The sequence below is a fragment of the Ananas comosus genome, linkage group 19 (assembly GCF_001540865.1).
Source record: "Ananas comosus cultivar F153 linkage group 19, ASM154086v1, whole genome shotgun sequence".
In the NCBI taxonomy this organism is placed as follows: Eukaryota; Viridiplantae; Streptophyta; class Magnoliopsida; order Poales; family Bromeliaceae; genus Ananas; species Ananas comosus.
In genome coordinates this window covers 8608339-8622358 of record NC_033639.1, presented here as the reverse complement: position 1 = coordinate 8622358, position 14020 = coordinate 8608339, and the positions used below count along the sequence as shown (strand labels likewise).

The window sequence follows — 14020 nt, the reverse complement described above, 5'->3', positions numbered from 1 at the left end:
ACATTCTCTTAAACTTTCTCACTGTGAAAGAACTAAAACACAGAAAGGCCCTAAAATAAACATGGTTATTTTGTTTTTGTAGTGCAAAAAAGAAAGGAAGAAATTCATATTTACAAACAAACGAAATTTCACAGATAACTACTGTCGAATAAGCGATTAATTCTCTGCTCTTTCAAGATCAAAAGGAACATTTACAACCATGAAAGGTGATGGATTCCAATTCCCGCACCAATTTAAGGGAATGATTACAAGCTAAAGCAAATTGTGGTATGTTCAGATAAAACATAATACAAACTTACAAATCATGACCGAAAAAAACAAAAAAAGTTACACACAAAACCATGTAAATAGAAACTACGCTAACGCTTCGAGTACTGGGGAGCTTTCCGAGCTTTCTTAAGACCCGCTTTCTTCCTTTCGACGACCCGAGAATCTCTGGTCAAAAGGCCCTCCTTCCTCAAAGCACTTCTGTGGTTCTCACTAACTTTCAGCAAAGCGCGCGCGATACCGAGAGAAATCGCCTGGGCCTGACCCGAGAGGCCGCCCCCGTGAGCCTTGACGAAAACATCGTAGCTGCTCTCGAACCCTAAGGTCAACAGTGGAGTTTTCACATACTGCAGCCACAGGGGATTTCCTTGGAGGTATTCCTATAGATTAAATGACAATAATAAATAATAATTCAAAGGAGAGAAGTTAAATAATAGTTTCACAGTGCAGCTTGCTGGATATGAGCAAGGACTCGAAAAGATTACATTACAATCCGGTTACTTACATTCTGTCGGAGCACTTTCTCCTCACAGTAGAAAAAGAAGGCCGAGATCTATAAAGATTGGCCATGAAAATGAGCACCAAATTTCTGTGGATAGTTTCTAAGCTCATTGAGTGCGGATTGGCTTCATTGCCCTCACAGAATAAAGTTCTTAAAAGCATCAAAAATATTTTTGCACATTCAAAAGTAGTTTAACATTTGAATAGAGAATGGCGATGATTGTTAAGTTTGTAACTCGATCAGAGCACGCTGTAGACATGCATGGGAAATCTTGGGCATCAAATGCTACATTCCACATTGAAGAAGCAAATCTCTCTGTAGAGATCAAATCCACAAAGATCTAATGCATACTAGCCACTTGTCATCCAAACTAGGTTTTGCTTTAGAGAGTTAAATTTAGAAGTAGATGTAACAACTCTTCTATATGGCTTGATTTAAATCCATTTGCTTACAAGCATGTTAAATGTTGATCCACATTCATGACTAAAATCATCCGAGCATTTTTCATCACGAGAAAGAGCAAGACAAAAAGAAACCATCACAAAATTATGTTCCGAGTAAAATGTGAGGCATCTCTTGCTTCCAATCTTTCCGCCTTGTCAAGTGATTCTAAATAAACATCTCAAATTCGCTGCAGTCATGGATATCAGATATCAGCTGCAAACTACCAAGATAATTCGCAAGACTAGAATGACAGTCGGCACTCTACATGCTAATTGTTCTCTTCTTTCTATGAAGTTCGGTTGGATGCGGTAACTTAATGAATCTAATACCAACCAAATTCGTCCATTTTCTAACTAAAGAATTCACTCGTGCATTGGGGGATTCTATTGTATAATTCTCAAAAAAACAGGAGAGAGGTTCTGAGTTAGAACCGAATAAGTTAACATACTAAAATACAGTTCTCTGGTAGCTTAAGATTTCGGAAATTAACGATTGTTTGGCATGATAACAGAGCAGAAAGTCTTGGGTTCAAGTCCCGCCAGTCACATCAACTATTTAACTGAGAAAAACAATCTCGGCACATTCAATTCGATGCCTACATCGTGCCTCTAGTAAAAAGTCTCGAGCCCAAATGTAAGGATAAGTGTTAAACATAAATTATCAAAACACCATGCTACGTTGAGATTTTTTTAGAGAATAATGGATGTTCCGCATTCTATATGTTTCCGCAAAATAATGTTGAGTCTAAACCTGAGATATTTTACTGGTCAATTGAACTAGCACCTTGTCTAAAAAACTATCAAAATGCAAAAATTCAATCCCCAAACAATTAAAAATAATAATAATAACTTTGGGAATTTTAAAACTTCCTTTCGGTATAATTATCGCTCCAACTCTATATCAGAGGGTATAGATCATCATTATATTTAGATTAAATTGTAAGGAAAAGATGAGGATGATGATGATGATGACGATGATGATGACCTTAGCGTCGCGGTAGTTGATGATGACCTTCCCGGAGCCCTCTTGGAGCACGACGCGGGCGATGGCGCACTTCCTACGCCCCGTCCCGATGATCCTCTGAGCCGCGAATCCCCCGGGGAGCCTGGCCTTCACGTACTTCTCCAAGCTCACACCCTCCACCTCCGCAACCTCGGCGGCGCCACCGGAGAACGCAGCGACGGCGGTGGCGGCGGAGGAGGCGGCGACGACGGCGCGGAGCGGGGCGCGTCGGGTGGAAGCGAGGGTCGGGAGGGGTCGGAGGATCCTAGGGTTCGAGGAGAGGTTGGAGGAGAAGGAGAGAGAGGCGAAGGAGGAGGAGAGGGAGGAGAGGGAGATCGCCATTTTTGGGGCCAGTGGGATGAGAGAGGATAGACCGGATAGGGTTTTTAAAAGCGGGGAGTAGAAGAAGCGCCGAACACACGATTCGGCGTTGTGGAGATGTCGAGTTGCCGAGTTTAGGAGTCGGCCACGACACACATATACTGCGCCGACTTCTCTCCGAGGCCCGAATTCCACGACGAGAACGTATGGTTTAGCCTATTGAGGAAGTCGGCAACGAAATCTTATCACTCCCGACTTTATATATATAAGCTTTTAATAAGAATTAGCTAGAGTTTGATCCTCAATGTAAGGCATATTTACAATTGGAATCCGAAAAGCCTGATCTAAAGTATGATTTAGGTAGTAAAAATGTTTTAAGGTTTAGAGAATCAGCATAGTTCCTAGTTATTTCCTAAAAATGTGACGCAAAAGCATATCCCCAAACTCATAATACCCTAATTTTTCCTATTAGCTATCTATATTTTCAGAACAAGGTGGTCGCTACATTGCTTCTGCATCTATTCCAGAAGCTGTTTGTTGTCCATTGAATTACTCAATTAAACAATAATACATATTGTAATCATATGTTTCATCAGATCTTACAGGCAACAACTGTATTACTAAAACAGAAGGAAGTGGTAGTTTCTTTAATCTCTTGTTAGAAGGAAACTACAAAAGAAAATTGTTACAGGGCCGGATAGCCGGACAAAGTTATAGATCATATAATACAACAGTCATCGGACATCATGAATTATGGCTAGAAATACAGATTTAAATGGCCTAACAATTCAACACTAGCTGCAGGATAACTTCCACCCCGTAAATATGAACCACCTCATATGATTTCACACTTAAAACCTACTCTTCAATTGCCAATACATGTTTGTATCGTCAGCAGCAAAAGTTGAGATCATATATCGTCAATCTCATTCATAGAACTTTCACAATTCGTGAACTCGGTATGCTTGTGTCAGAAATCACCTTTTCCTGTACATGTTTACTTTTGTATGCTACAGCACCAGCTTTGAGGATATACAGCTCAGAGGCGTCGAACAAAAATTCGTTTATTTGCATCAACCGTTAGAGGGGCTCATTCAAGACTTACTCGAACGATTACTCAACAGAAAATGAGAGCTTTGGTTTCCTATCATCGAGATAGAGTTCTGGTTGGTTCATCGGTGACGCAATTCTTGCCAACAGTTGCGGGCTTCGAGTAGTAGATCCATCAGTTTATAATAATTCAATTGAAAAAGTAAGGAGAGTTGAGAACTTTGTTTAGGTCAAAGTCGCCTCGTTCCGGAAGAGAAGGAAATGTCAATGTTGGAAAGGACGTCTGGAAACCCTCTAGCAACTGGGACGAGCAAACAAAACCAGAATGAACTCGAGAGGATGAGTAAGAGATATGTGTGTGCGCGTGTGTGTGTGTGAGAGAGAGAGAGAGAGAATTCGTAAGTAACATACATTCTCGAGAACTGGAATATTGTAAAGCTCCACAAATTGTTCTCTCAAGATGCGATTCATTCTGTCCACATCGCATGCATGAGTCCAAAAAGAGTCGTGCACTCCTGCAGCCATAATTCACAAAACAATGGCAAATTGACAATATCAGGAAACTGGCAAATTGATGATATCAGAAAACTCAGCCATATTTCAAGATGGAGGTCCGCTGCTGGATCAACTATGAATTTTCTTCTCTCAAATTAGCAATCAATTATGGGCATGTGTTAGTGGATGAACTACCCTAGAAGGTAGATGAAACAGTAGGATGCAGCTAAAGCAGATGAGGTAGCAGAGGAAACAGCATGATGGTACAAAATATGCATCACAAGAATACTAGTGAAATAAGGAGAGCATTTTAGATTAAAGCGGATAGGGAAGGTTAGAATCTACTACACAAGAAAAAAAGTGTGAAAATGTCTCAGCTGATCCATTATTAAGGTTGAAACACTCGGTTGAGAGGGCCTATTGAGAGTATTAAGCTCCTTTCAAGTTGTTTTTGGTCAGAAACAAGAGAGTAGTGGACTGCCAAACTAGAACAGAATTAAACCTGCAAAATGTAAGCCAGCATTTTTGCAAGCAATGGCGGTCATCATCATATGTGAGCCATCAAGTGAGTGCACAAAATTAGGTGGAAATGCTGTCTTTTGTCGTTTCACAGAAACCTGGAATTACCACAACACAGTTAAATGAATCATGAACGACATAAACAAAAAGCAATCTTGGATAGGTTTTTCAAAGCTTACTGTCTGGCCCCCTCGTTGCAAGGCAAGAACTTGAAGGGAAGTTCGTATCTGCAGATCAAATGTGGCTAAGAAACCCAACAAAAAACAAGTAATATACAAGTCCAAAAGCAACAATATCATACAGCTTCCACCACCAAAGCGTACGGTCTAATTACCAAAAGATTGGACAACTAGTGCCTTCATGCTATAATGAAAGAGCAACGGTGACTAGAGTTGCAAATTTCGTTAGTTGCACCAAATAATAATTCGACCAATCAAAGATGATTTTACATGGAGTTCAATTAATTTACTTGCATTAACTTGAAGAAACAATGCTCTGCTCTCCCTGTGACTAAGAACCAGTCCTGTCAAGCTTTATAATGAAGGGTTACCAATTCTACTTTATGCTACCTTTAGTGATAACAAGCTGTCAAGAAAAGTTCACTGAATTCCACGTGAATTGGTCAGAAGTTATTATACGCCGGACTAAAAGTTGACAAGTACATTAAAAGTTCGCAGCGTCCTGACTTGATGACCAGTATAGATTCGTATAAAAAGGTGGACATTGTCTATTACTTGCAAATGCTTTCCTTTACAGTTCAAAAAAAATAATAATACCTGAATCTATGTCAAACACACTACAAAGTTACCATATAAAAAAAAGAAAGTATTTTCCCCATTACCAACAAATAAGAAAACAACCAGAATCTGTGTGTGAAGCCTCCTAAAAACGTGGGGTTTAGGGAAGGCAAGATCTGATTAAATATTATCCAATTAATGGAACGGTTGTCCTGGCAGGCTTGAACCCCCGCCATACACAAAATAGAAATCTTTTTCTTCACATTAAGTGATGCATTCTAGTGCAAAGTAATATGGCTTCCATATATAATTTAAAGTTCACATTATGATAGACAAACAACTAATGCTAGCTACAATTCGGGATGTGGATTGAGGTTTCAATTATTAGATAAATTTAACTTAGTAACTCACGAGGTGCCGCTCGTAATTCCTGTAGGGCTGGACAACTGGGAGTCCAAGAGGGGTAGTCCATCTCACAGGCTGATTCTCTGAAGCGATCACCTGTACAAATACATCATACTCATACATCAAGTTCAGAGTAACCATACATCGTATTCCTAATTTGAACTTCGGTGAATCAATAAAACTCCCTTGGATTAATTTAGGAAGTTTGGTTAGTTCAATTTCAAAAAACTATATTATTGCTCTAGTTAATTACTTACGTTGAAAGGTCAATATTCTTCACAAGCTAAGATGTGGCTAGATTTCATAGCCCTATAAAGAAAGAAGAGAAAGACCTTTGCACAATCAGCAAGCCATTTCATAATGCTACGTGCAGCTTGGAACATCTCTCCTAGAGCATCCAGTGTTACCTGATCAAAACGCCATTCATATCAAAAAGAGTTGTCATCTCAAGTACATCATTGCACCCTAAAATTTGCATAGGACACTACTGATTACATACAACAGGTTTTTGAAAAACAGAGTAGTTTATTTCAAGTTTCACTGTTTTGGTTCATTCTTTCAGGCTTTCAGCTCTTGCAACTTTCGGCCTAAAATCTCTTTTCACAGGCTGAAATGCCCCCGGTCAACATCCTCACAGATTTATGCACTTTATATCTCATATAGGGGCCTTTTGATCCATGAGGTTATATTTCAGATCAAAGATGCATAAATAAAAAAATTCAAAAAAAGACTGTTTCGCAAAATTGCATAAGATGCTAAGAAGGAATCTACCTTAGCAGCATAGCAAGATGAACTAAAAAGCAATCTGTCATCTGTAATTAGTCCCTTCTCTTCTAGTCGCCTTTTGATCTGCTCACGAGCACCAACATATGTAACACCATAGACTGAAGTCATCACGGTTTGCTTCACAAGCTTTCTATCCACCTGAAAGCTACCAAGATCAAATAGGATCCAATTGCATCTGTTAGAAACAATAGCTGTAGAATGATCTAAATTTCCGCAGATTTTAGAATGGCAATATGATCAAACTGCCCATAAAAGACTACAAAGAAAGGCTAACCTGGTCAACTAATGCCTTAGCCAACAGAGCTGTCGGATTGGTAGCAGGATCTTTCTGAGAGTCTTTTTGCATGGTATCCATTACCCTTCAGTTTTAAGCATTCAGGAAAAGTTAATCTAACCATATCTTCAAAGAATAAAATAAAAATGCATTAAAAATATAAATATTTAGACACTGATTCAAGAACAATCAGGCTGATTACAATCTCTGATTCCTCAGTCAAGGGAGAATAGACAAGTAGGGATGCAAACTGGCTGGATCCTCCTGCCCCATCTCCTTGGCGGATTGGGGCGGATTCGGGGCAGAAATGATTTTTATCCTATTTTTTGCCTCCACTTACCATTCCATTTAGGACGAGGCAGGAGCAGGTTTTTGGCAAATTTTTGGCAGATCGGGGCGGATCGTTAGAAGAAAGGGGTCTCCCGCCTCCCGTTCCATTTCTTAGCAGACGGGCAGATTCGGGGCGGTTATTTTTTTATTTACTGTTGACTCTCACTTACCGCCCTAATCGGGGCAGATCCGGGTGGGAGCTCCACCACCTAGGATCCATTTGGATCCCTAGACACAAGTTACATGCTTCTGTAGACATCAAACTGGGTATTGGCAGAAAAGATAATATTACCTTGCAGCTATTCCTGAGTATACATCAGCAGGTTTTTCTCCAGCGACCAAGTTGACAGCAGCTGCTTCTAACTGAGAAATTAAGAGTATCAAATATATAAGGTGAGTACATAAGTACATTAATAATTATTTCGACCTTTTGGGAAAATCATATAACCAAAAACTACTATGATTATGGTTCATTCTACTTAATGACTTAAAAAAAAAAAAAATCACACGCATATATAAGCAAATTAGATTACTAGATATGACTACAGATGGCGAAATGGGCTGAAACCTCTGTGCGGTATATTAATATTATAGAAAGCTCTCGTTTAAAAGAAACCAGAGTGAGTAAAAAAGGATAGCATTAAACTTACACTGTCTCTTCCCAGAGCTGCATAATGTTGCAAACCATTGCATGAGCCATCCTGCACAAAAACCAGTATTGAGTTAGAAATGCCATATGCTACTTGAAATTTGCAAATATTTTTGAGATGGGAAATAGTCAAAAACAAAAATCAACCATATTAGAGGTTAAACATATCTTGATACAATTTTAAAATAGTTTCTTTTCACAAGAATGTAATACAATAGAATCATTTTAAGGTTAAACACTGCACTTCCAGAGAACAAAACAGTCACAAGTTTTATGACGAATTACCAAAGCAATTAACATCAGCAAGATACCAATAAAAAAAGCTTAAATTCCTTCTTCTATCTATAATATGAATCAAGTTACCTGATGAATGGGCACGTGGGATACAGCATTGTGTGGGGATGAGCTTTTCAAGGCATCGGAGAGATCCATACATGCAGCTAAGCATTGAAAAGGGTCCTCAGCATTTACCCACCAGCACTTTCCTTCAATGGGATTTGCTGCTGAATCAAATATATCGTGTAAGTGATCCTCCACAAAGGCCAATCTACCCTCATAACAGAGCTTTTCGACGCCTCCACCATATATATTTGCCAAATGTATCTTTAGCCAATGTAGCCCAGACTTCCCCAACGGCCGTCCTTCAGCAAACTCTAGAATTCCTCGGCAAAGATCCGAACTTAAGTGATTCAAGTGTGAATGCATAGGGTACGCACGTCCACGAAAGTCTAGATTATGAGGGTAGTGAAAGCCTTCTTCATCTCTCATTTTACGGGCAACCTGTTAAGGAAAATGTCTTCAACATGTATAAATAGATTGACTGCTTATTTACCACCAATGGAGCTTCTACAAAAGTGTTGTTTAAGTATAACTATTTGAAAAAATAGTAAAGGGTATTAATTAAGATCTCCTCAACAGCATCTCACTGCTGTAGAAGCAAAAGCTTCAATTTGAAGGCCTCGTAGTAGTCAATGATAGCTTCGTGCCACAACAAAATCTCTGGGCTTTTTTGTACGCCAAACACCTACTTTCTAGAAGCTTCTACTTTGTGAAGTACGCATGCTATTCTAGAAGCAATTAAAAGGTCTATTGACCTGAAGTTTCAGTAAAAGTGTTATTTGAGGAAAGTTGTTTAAAAAAACACTAACAACTTTCTAGTTAAACCTCGGTAGTAGCTTCTTGCTATAGCAGCAGGACTTCAAATTGCTTTTTCTTTTAGGTCCTAGAAACCCTACTCAGCTTCACGCCGCAGCGAAAGCACCAAAAATTTTGTTTGCCAACATGTGGCGCCATTTTTCATAGCAGAGAAGATGGTCCAGAAGCTACGCCAGATTGGCATTATCAAATTCTCCAGTTTGAACCAATTACAGAAGAATGAAATATATATATATATATATATATATATATTGGTGATCATGCATTAAATAGTAAGTATCAAATGAGGCCAATGGAAACATACAGAAAGTTTAAGCTCTGTGTCACATCTTTGGGCATGCATTTCATTATTGGCTTTTTTCGCCTTTCTGATGCTCCACTTCCATCTCTGGATTTCAACTGGATCCTCTGAGTCAGGTCTTTCTGCTAAAGGAATCTACTAAGAGAAACAAAAGAAGATACAAATAACTTACATTGCAACCAATATTTCCAATTTCCACCCAAAAAGAGTTCTTATTCATACAAAGATGTCATACTTACATCTTGCCGATTGATCAGTCCTGCAATACCACCACCTCCGCTCCAAATACTCTCTACGACATCAAGTATTCTTCTATTTACCCTCCATTTAGTACTTCCAAGGGTATCCAATGCCTGGGAAATGCAAACAGTACCAGAAAGGTATACAGAAGGGAATGCAAATAAGTATACGGAAGGAAAAAAACAAAAAAATTAAGTTCAGCATGCTCAATGATAGCTAAATGGCATCATTCAAGAACTTGTTATTCTATCTAAAGAATCCCCCGTGTAGAAGAAAGAAAAAAAAAAAAAAAAAGAAAGTAAAGGACAGTTCAAAATAAAATAGCTAGATCACAGGTGAAAAAATAAAATAAAATCAAGATATAAAGGTATTGTTGCTAAAGATCTGACAGATCAAAACCTCAAAAACTCTCCGCAGTTGTTTTGGGGGAACACTTTTAATTGCATCCTGCTGGTCCTTTGCTCCATGAGTCCGCATAACATAGGATGGTAGAAACAAATGTCCTCCTTTGTCATACCTGGACAAGAAACTACCTCTTAAAACAAATACAGATACACAGAAAGTAATGAGAAAAGTCACCAGCAAGAATGATATTAGCTAAATTACTTTCAATTTAACGGGCGAATACATGAATATTACATAGCTCGCATCCCTTTACCAAGATCCATAGCCCCATCAAGGCCCTCTTCATACGAACAAATAATAAACAACTTAAAGCATATGGGCCCCAAGAGATATTTTAATGATTCGTCAATTACATACCCTTTCCAATTTTTTGGTGGTATCAACATTGGAAGGTATGGAATCACCATGTGCCTAGCCTGCACAAAACACAAAAGGTAAATAGAAAGCGGCATTGTACACATGAGAAGTATAACACCATGACTTGCAGCAAGACTCAACAAAAACTAAGAGTTGAAAGATCATTTCTTCTACTACAGCAAGTACCATGAAAGGCAAACTCAATACACTTTTAAGTTCAGAATGCCATAAGAACCGACTCTTCTGAGTTAAACTAACAGATCGAATCTGAACAAACTTACGGTGCTATCAAGACCCTTGTGAACCAGCGGATCGCATTCTATTACCCCGTATCTGTTCCTCAGCTTCCTGCCAGAAGAACAGACAAGGTATAGCGCAATTTACCGAAATGTTTAGAAGCTATAGTGCAATTTACTAAAATTATAGAAAAGAGGGAATATGTGCCGTCATACCCATTTTCCACAGCTACAGTTTTGAAAGCATGCCGAAATGCAGGGCGAATTTCCAGTAAACTATCTGCTGATTGGCTAGGTGGTGGTTGTACAAATGCCGACTCCATTAATAATTCTATCAAACGGCTTCCCAACTGAAGAGACGGAAGAGGCTCAAGTTTAAGAATAGGCAAAAGAACCTATCAATAAGGCATTATACCACTTGTAAAAGAACACCACAAACCTTCGCCTGGGCGTCCCGACCCCAAGGCTCTGTCTCAATCTCAGTTTTTATTAGCTTCTGCGCCTCAGTTAGCTTTCTCATTTTGACCAAATTCATCACGTGTTTCCGAAGCTTCCCCTCTTCTTTACTTACCATTTCATTTTCTTCGCCTTGATTTTTCCTCCTTCCCGATCTCTTACTCTTCTGAAAATATGAATGGATCTTGAACTGCATACAAAGTAAACAACATGAGGCCGCTGCGTAACACAAGTATAACTAGTAGTTTTACTCGGTTGACATAATTATTGCTCATGCGAGTTGGTTTTTCGTCCAATTGATCGTTCCCGAGGTTATAACACTAACTTGAGAGATGCACCACATTTGCAACTATTGTACTACAGCATTAGAGCTCAATTGGCACGATAACTACTAACCTCTTGCTCTATGGCCTCGCCGATATGAATCGCGGCTTGAACCACCCTAACACACCCTTCTTCCTGCCCCATCATCTGCAGGCCCATCATCTTATGCATCACGATCACCGCGATCTTATCCGCCGGCAGCAGCCGGATGTGCGCGGCGTATGCGGCCTTCTGCCGCTTCGACCTCTGCAGCCGCTGCTCCTCCTCGACGGCGTCTCGCAGCGGCTCAAACCACCCCAAAAACAGCGACTTCACGTAGGGCAAGCTCGGGGCCAGCTTCTTCTCCAGCATCACCCTCTCCAACTCCTTGTACTCCTCCGCCGCCTTCTCCCACGCCTCCGTCTCCGCCTTAATTTGCCGCCTCCTCAACGCATTATACTTGGCCCTCCCCTCTCCACCGCGCCTCAATCTCTTCTCCGCAACCGCTGGATAGTAATCGGCCGGAAACCAATCTGGGTCCTCGCAAAAGGCCATTTTTAGGGCATCGCCGGGGGTTTCGAGGGGAACCTCGTAGCCGAACCAGGGGAACTCGATCAACCCGTCGACGTAGTCCAAGCTCCTCTCGTCGTCGTCGTAGTCCTCGGCGATTGGGTCGATGAGGAGAGGGGATCGGAGGGAATTGAAGGGGACCCATTTGGGGATTGCGGGAGGGGACATCGAATTGGAGGGGAAAGGAGGGTTCGGGAGGGGGAACTTGGGTAGTGGTGGTGGTGGTCGACGGGTACGGAACTCGTGGGTTCCCCCCCATGGAGGAGGGGGTGGGAGGAAGAAGGAGGAGGCGGAGGACGCCATTGGAGAAGAGAGAGAGAGAGAGAGAGAGAGAGAGAGAGAGGGGGGAAGAGGAAGAGGAAGGGGAAATGGATAGGGCAAAAACCTCCGTAGAACCTCGCTTGGGAAGGAGAACAAGTAATGGCTTGGGGATGCGCCCCCAACGTGAGACCGTAAAATCCACCGCTCATCAAGTGCCTGGCACGAATCTCAAAGTAAGATGTGAACCCGACAAAAACGCGCTGGGGATATTCGCAACCGTTGATCAAGTGCCTAGCCCGAATCTCAAAGTAAGATGAGCCTGATAAAATTTCGCTCGAAGGGAACGCAAAGGCGGTGGGGATATTCGCCACCGTTCATCAAGTGCCTAGCACGAATCTCAAAGTAAGATGTGAACCTGATAAAATTTCGCTCGAAGGGAACAAAAAAAAGGCGCTGGGGATGTTCGCATAGTGTGTGTATATATCGAATCCACCGTCCATCAAATGATTGGCGCGGATCGCAAAGCAGATGAATGCGAACTCGATGCGTCTCACACTGGTTGCTGTCCCCAAGGGGTCTACGGAGATTCGGTGTTTCTCTGTTCTGTTTTGGTTTCGGCTGTGGCCTGTCGGGCTCTTTTAGGCATTATTTTTTGCGTGAACATGGTTTACAATGTGATCAGTAAACCAAGTTGAAATAGAATTTTTTTTTTTTTTTTTCTTTTGTGCGGTTAATTTGCTTCTAGGCCCAATATTAGGGATGAAAAGGTATCCGGGTTAGTCGAGGCCCCGCCCCGATCCATCCCAAATGAGGCGGCAAGTGGGAACAAAAAATATAGAAAAATATAATCTATCCCGAATAAGCTTTGATCCACCAAATAAATGGAGCGAGAGGTAAGAGACTATTTTCTTCCTTCAATCCGTCCCAATTTGTCAAAAATCCGCCCTCGCTCCTATCTGCCCCGAATGGGGCAGTAAGTGGGAGCAAAAAATAAAATAAAAAATAATCCACCCAATTCTAACAAAAAATAGAGCCGGGAGCACGAGGTGAGAGAACCCTCCCGCTCCCGAATCCGTCCCGTTTGCATCCCTACTCAATATCCTATAAACAAACATAGTTGATATGAGTACAAAGTACTTTCACATGTCTCTTAGGCTTAGTTTGGTATTGAGCTCCATCTAACACTATTAGATAAAATGGAGTTGGGGTAAAAGCATAAAGGGATATGCTTCTACATTCTCCGATGGGATCGCAGAAAATATATCGAATACTATATATGGAAGCAAATAAAATATTTTTCCATCGTACTTTCTCACCGCACGTAACATAATTTTTCCGTAATCCCAAACTAAGTCTTAGAATATTGCTTGCTAATTTATTAACATGTACGGTGTGAAGCACATTAGTCATTTCGTATATGAGTATTCCTAAATGTTATTATAAATCTTTCATAGCCGACGGTATATTTAACATTTATATTCAACACATTTTCATATGTTATATAAAATACTATCAAATAATTATTTTTATATATAATTTTAAAAAATAATAATTTCAATATTCATATTTTATAAATATAATAATATGACTTATAACTATTAGCTACCGTTTGGTTCGGGGTTAAGAAAAAACTAGTTATTCCAGGGATAGGGTTAAGTTCAGGGTTAAGCTGTGGTTAGAATATTTTTTTGTTTGGTTGGAGGTTGGAGTTAGATCAGGATAGTGAAAAATAGTTTTTTGGTTGGAGTAGGTGGGATAAGAAGGATAGTGGGTTATTATAAATAGAAAATAGTCTTTGATTAGGGTTTTGTGGGGTTATGTAGGATTAGCTAATCCGGAATAGCCCATTTGAGGTGGGATTAGCTAACACCATCTATTTTTTAGGGTGTTTGGGAATAATATGAGGGTTAAGGGGTGGAATAACCCTTAATCCCCAACCAAATAGAGTTTTTTTT

The 14020-nt window shown here is 40.3% G+C and overlaps 2 protein-coding genes across 2 annotated transcripts; both read right to left on the bottom strand.

Annotated features, from left to right (window-relative positions):
- LOC109725171 (30S ribosomal protein S9, chloroplastic) lies at window positions 136-2604 on the bottom strand. Its single transcript, XM_020254263.1, has 2 exons — window positions 2198-2604; window positions 136-647 (listed from the first exon to the last, which is right to left on the bottom strand). The coding sequence occupies exons 1-2, from the start codon at window positions 2555-2557 to the stop codon at window positions 360-362; spliced, it is 648 nt and encodes a 215-aa protein (XP_020109852.1). The 5' UTR covers window positions 2558-2604; the 3' UTR covers window positions 136-359.
- LOC109724985 (DNA-directed RNA polymerase 3B, chloroplastic-like) lies at window positions 3222-12137 on the bottom strand. The gene is made up of 19 exons (XM_020254011.1): window positions 11328-12137; window positions 10915-11121; window positions 10692-10825; window positions 10521-10587; window positions 10240-10298; window positions 9877-9994; window positions 9477-9590; window positions 9241-9372; window positions 8145-8561; window positions 7783-7833; window positions 7425-7495; window positions 6803-6887; window positions 6514-6666; window positions 6075-6149; window positions 5749-5838; window positions 4780-4827; window positions 4584-4698; window positions 3998-4101; window positions 3222-3887 (listed from the first exon to the last, which is right to left on the bottom strand). The coding sequence occupies exons 1-19, from the start codon at window positions 12105-12107 to the stop codon at window positions 3777-3779; spliced, it is 2931 nt and encodes a 976-aa protein (XP_020109600.1). The 5' UTR covers window positions 12108-12137; the 3' UTR covers window positions 3222-3776.

Coding starts and splice junctions, on each gene's coding strand:
- LOC109725171 (XM_020254263.1), bottom strand. CDS start 2,557: ATGGCGATCTCCCTCTCCTCCCTCTCCTCCTCCTTCGCCTCTCTCTCC. Junction 648..2,197: donor TCAACTACCGCGACGCTAAG/GTCATCATCATC, acceptor TTTAATCTATAG/GAATACCTCCAAGGAAATCC.
- LOC109724985 (XM_020254011.1), bottom strand. CDS start 12,107: ATGGCGTCCTCCGCCTCCTCCTTCTTCCTCCCACCCCCTCCTCCATGG. Junction 11,122..11,327: donor GCGAGGCCATAGAGCAAGAG/GTTAGTAGTTAT, acceptor CTTTGTATGCAG/TTCAAGATCCATTCATATTT. Junction 9,591..9,876: donor AACTGCGGAGAGTTTTTGAG/GTTTTGATCTGT, acceptor TGCATTTCCCAG/GCATTGGATACCCTTGGAAG.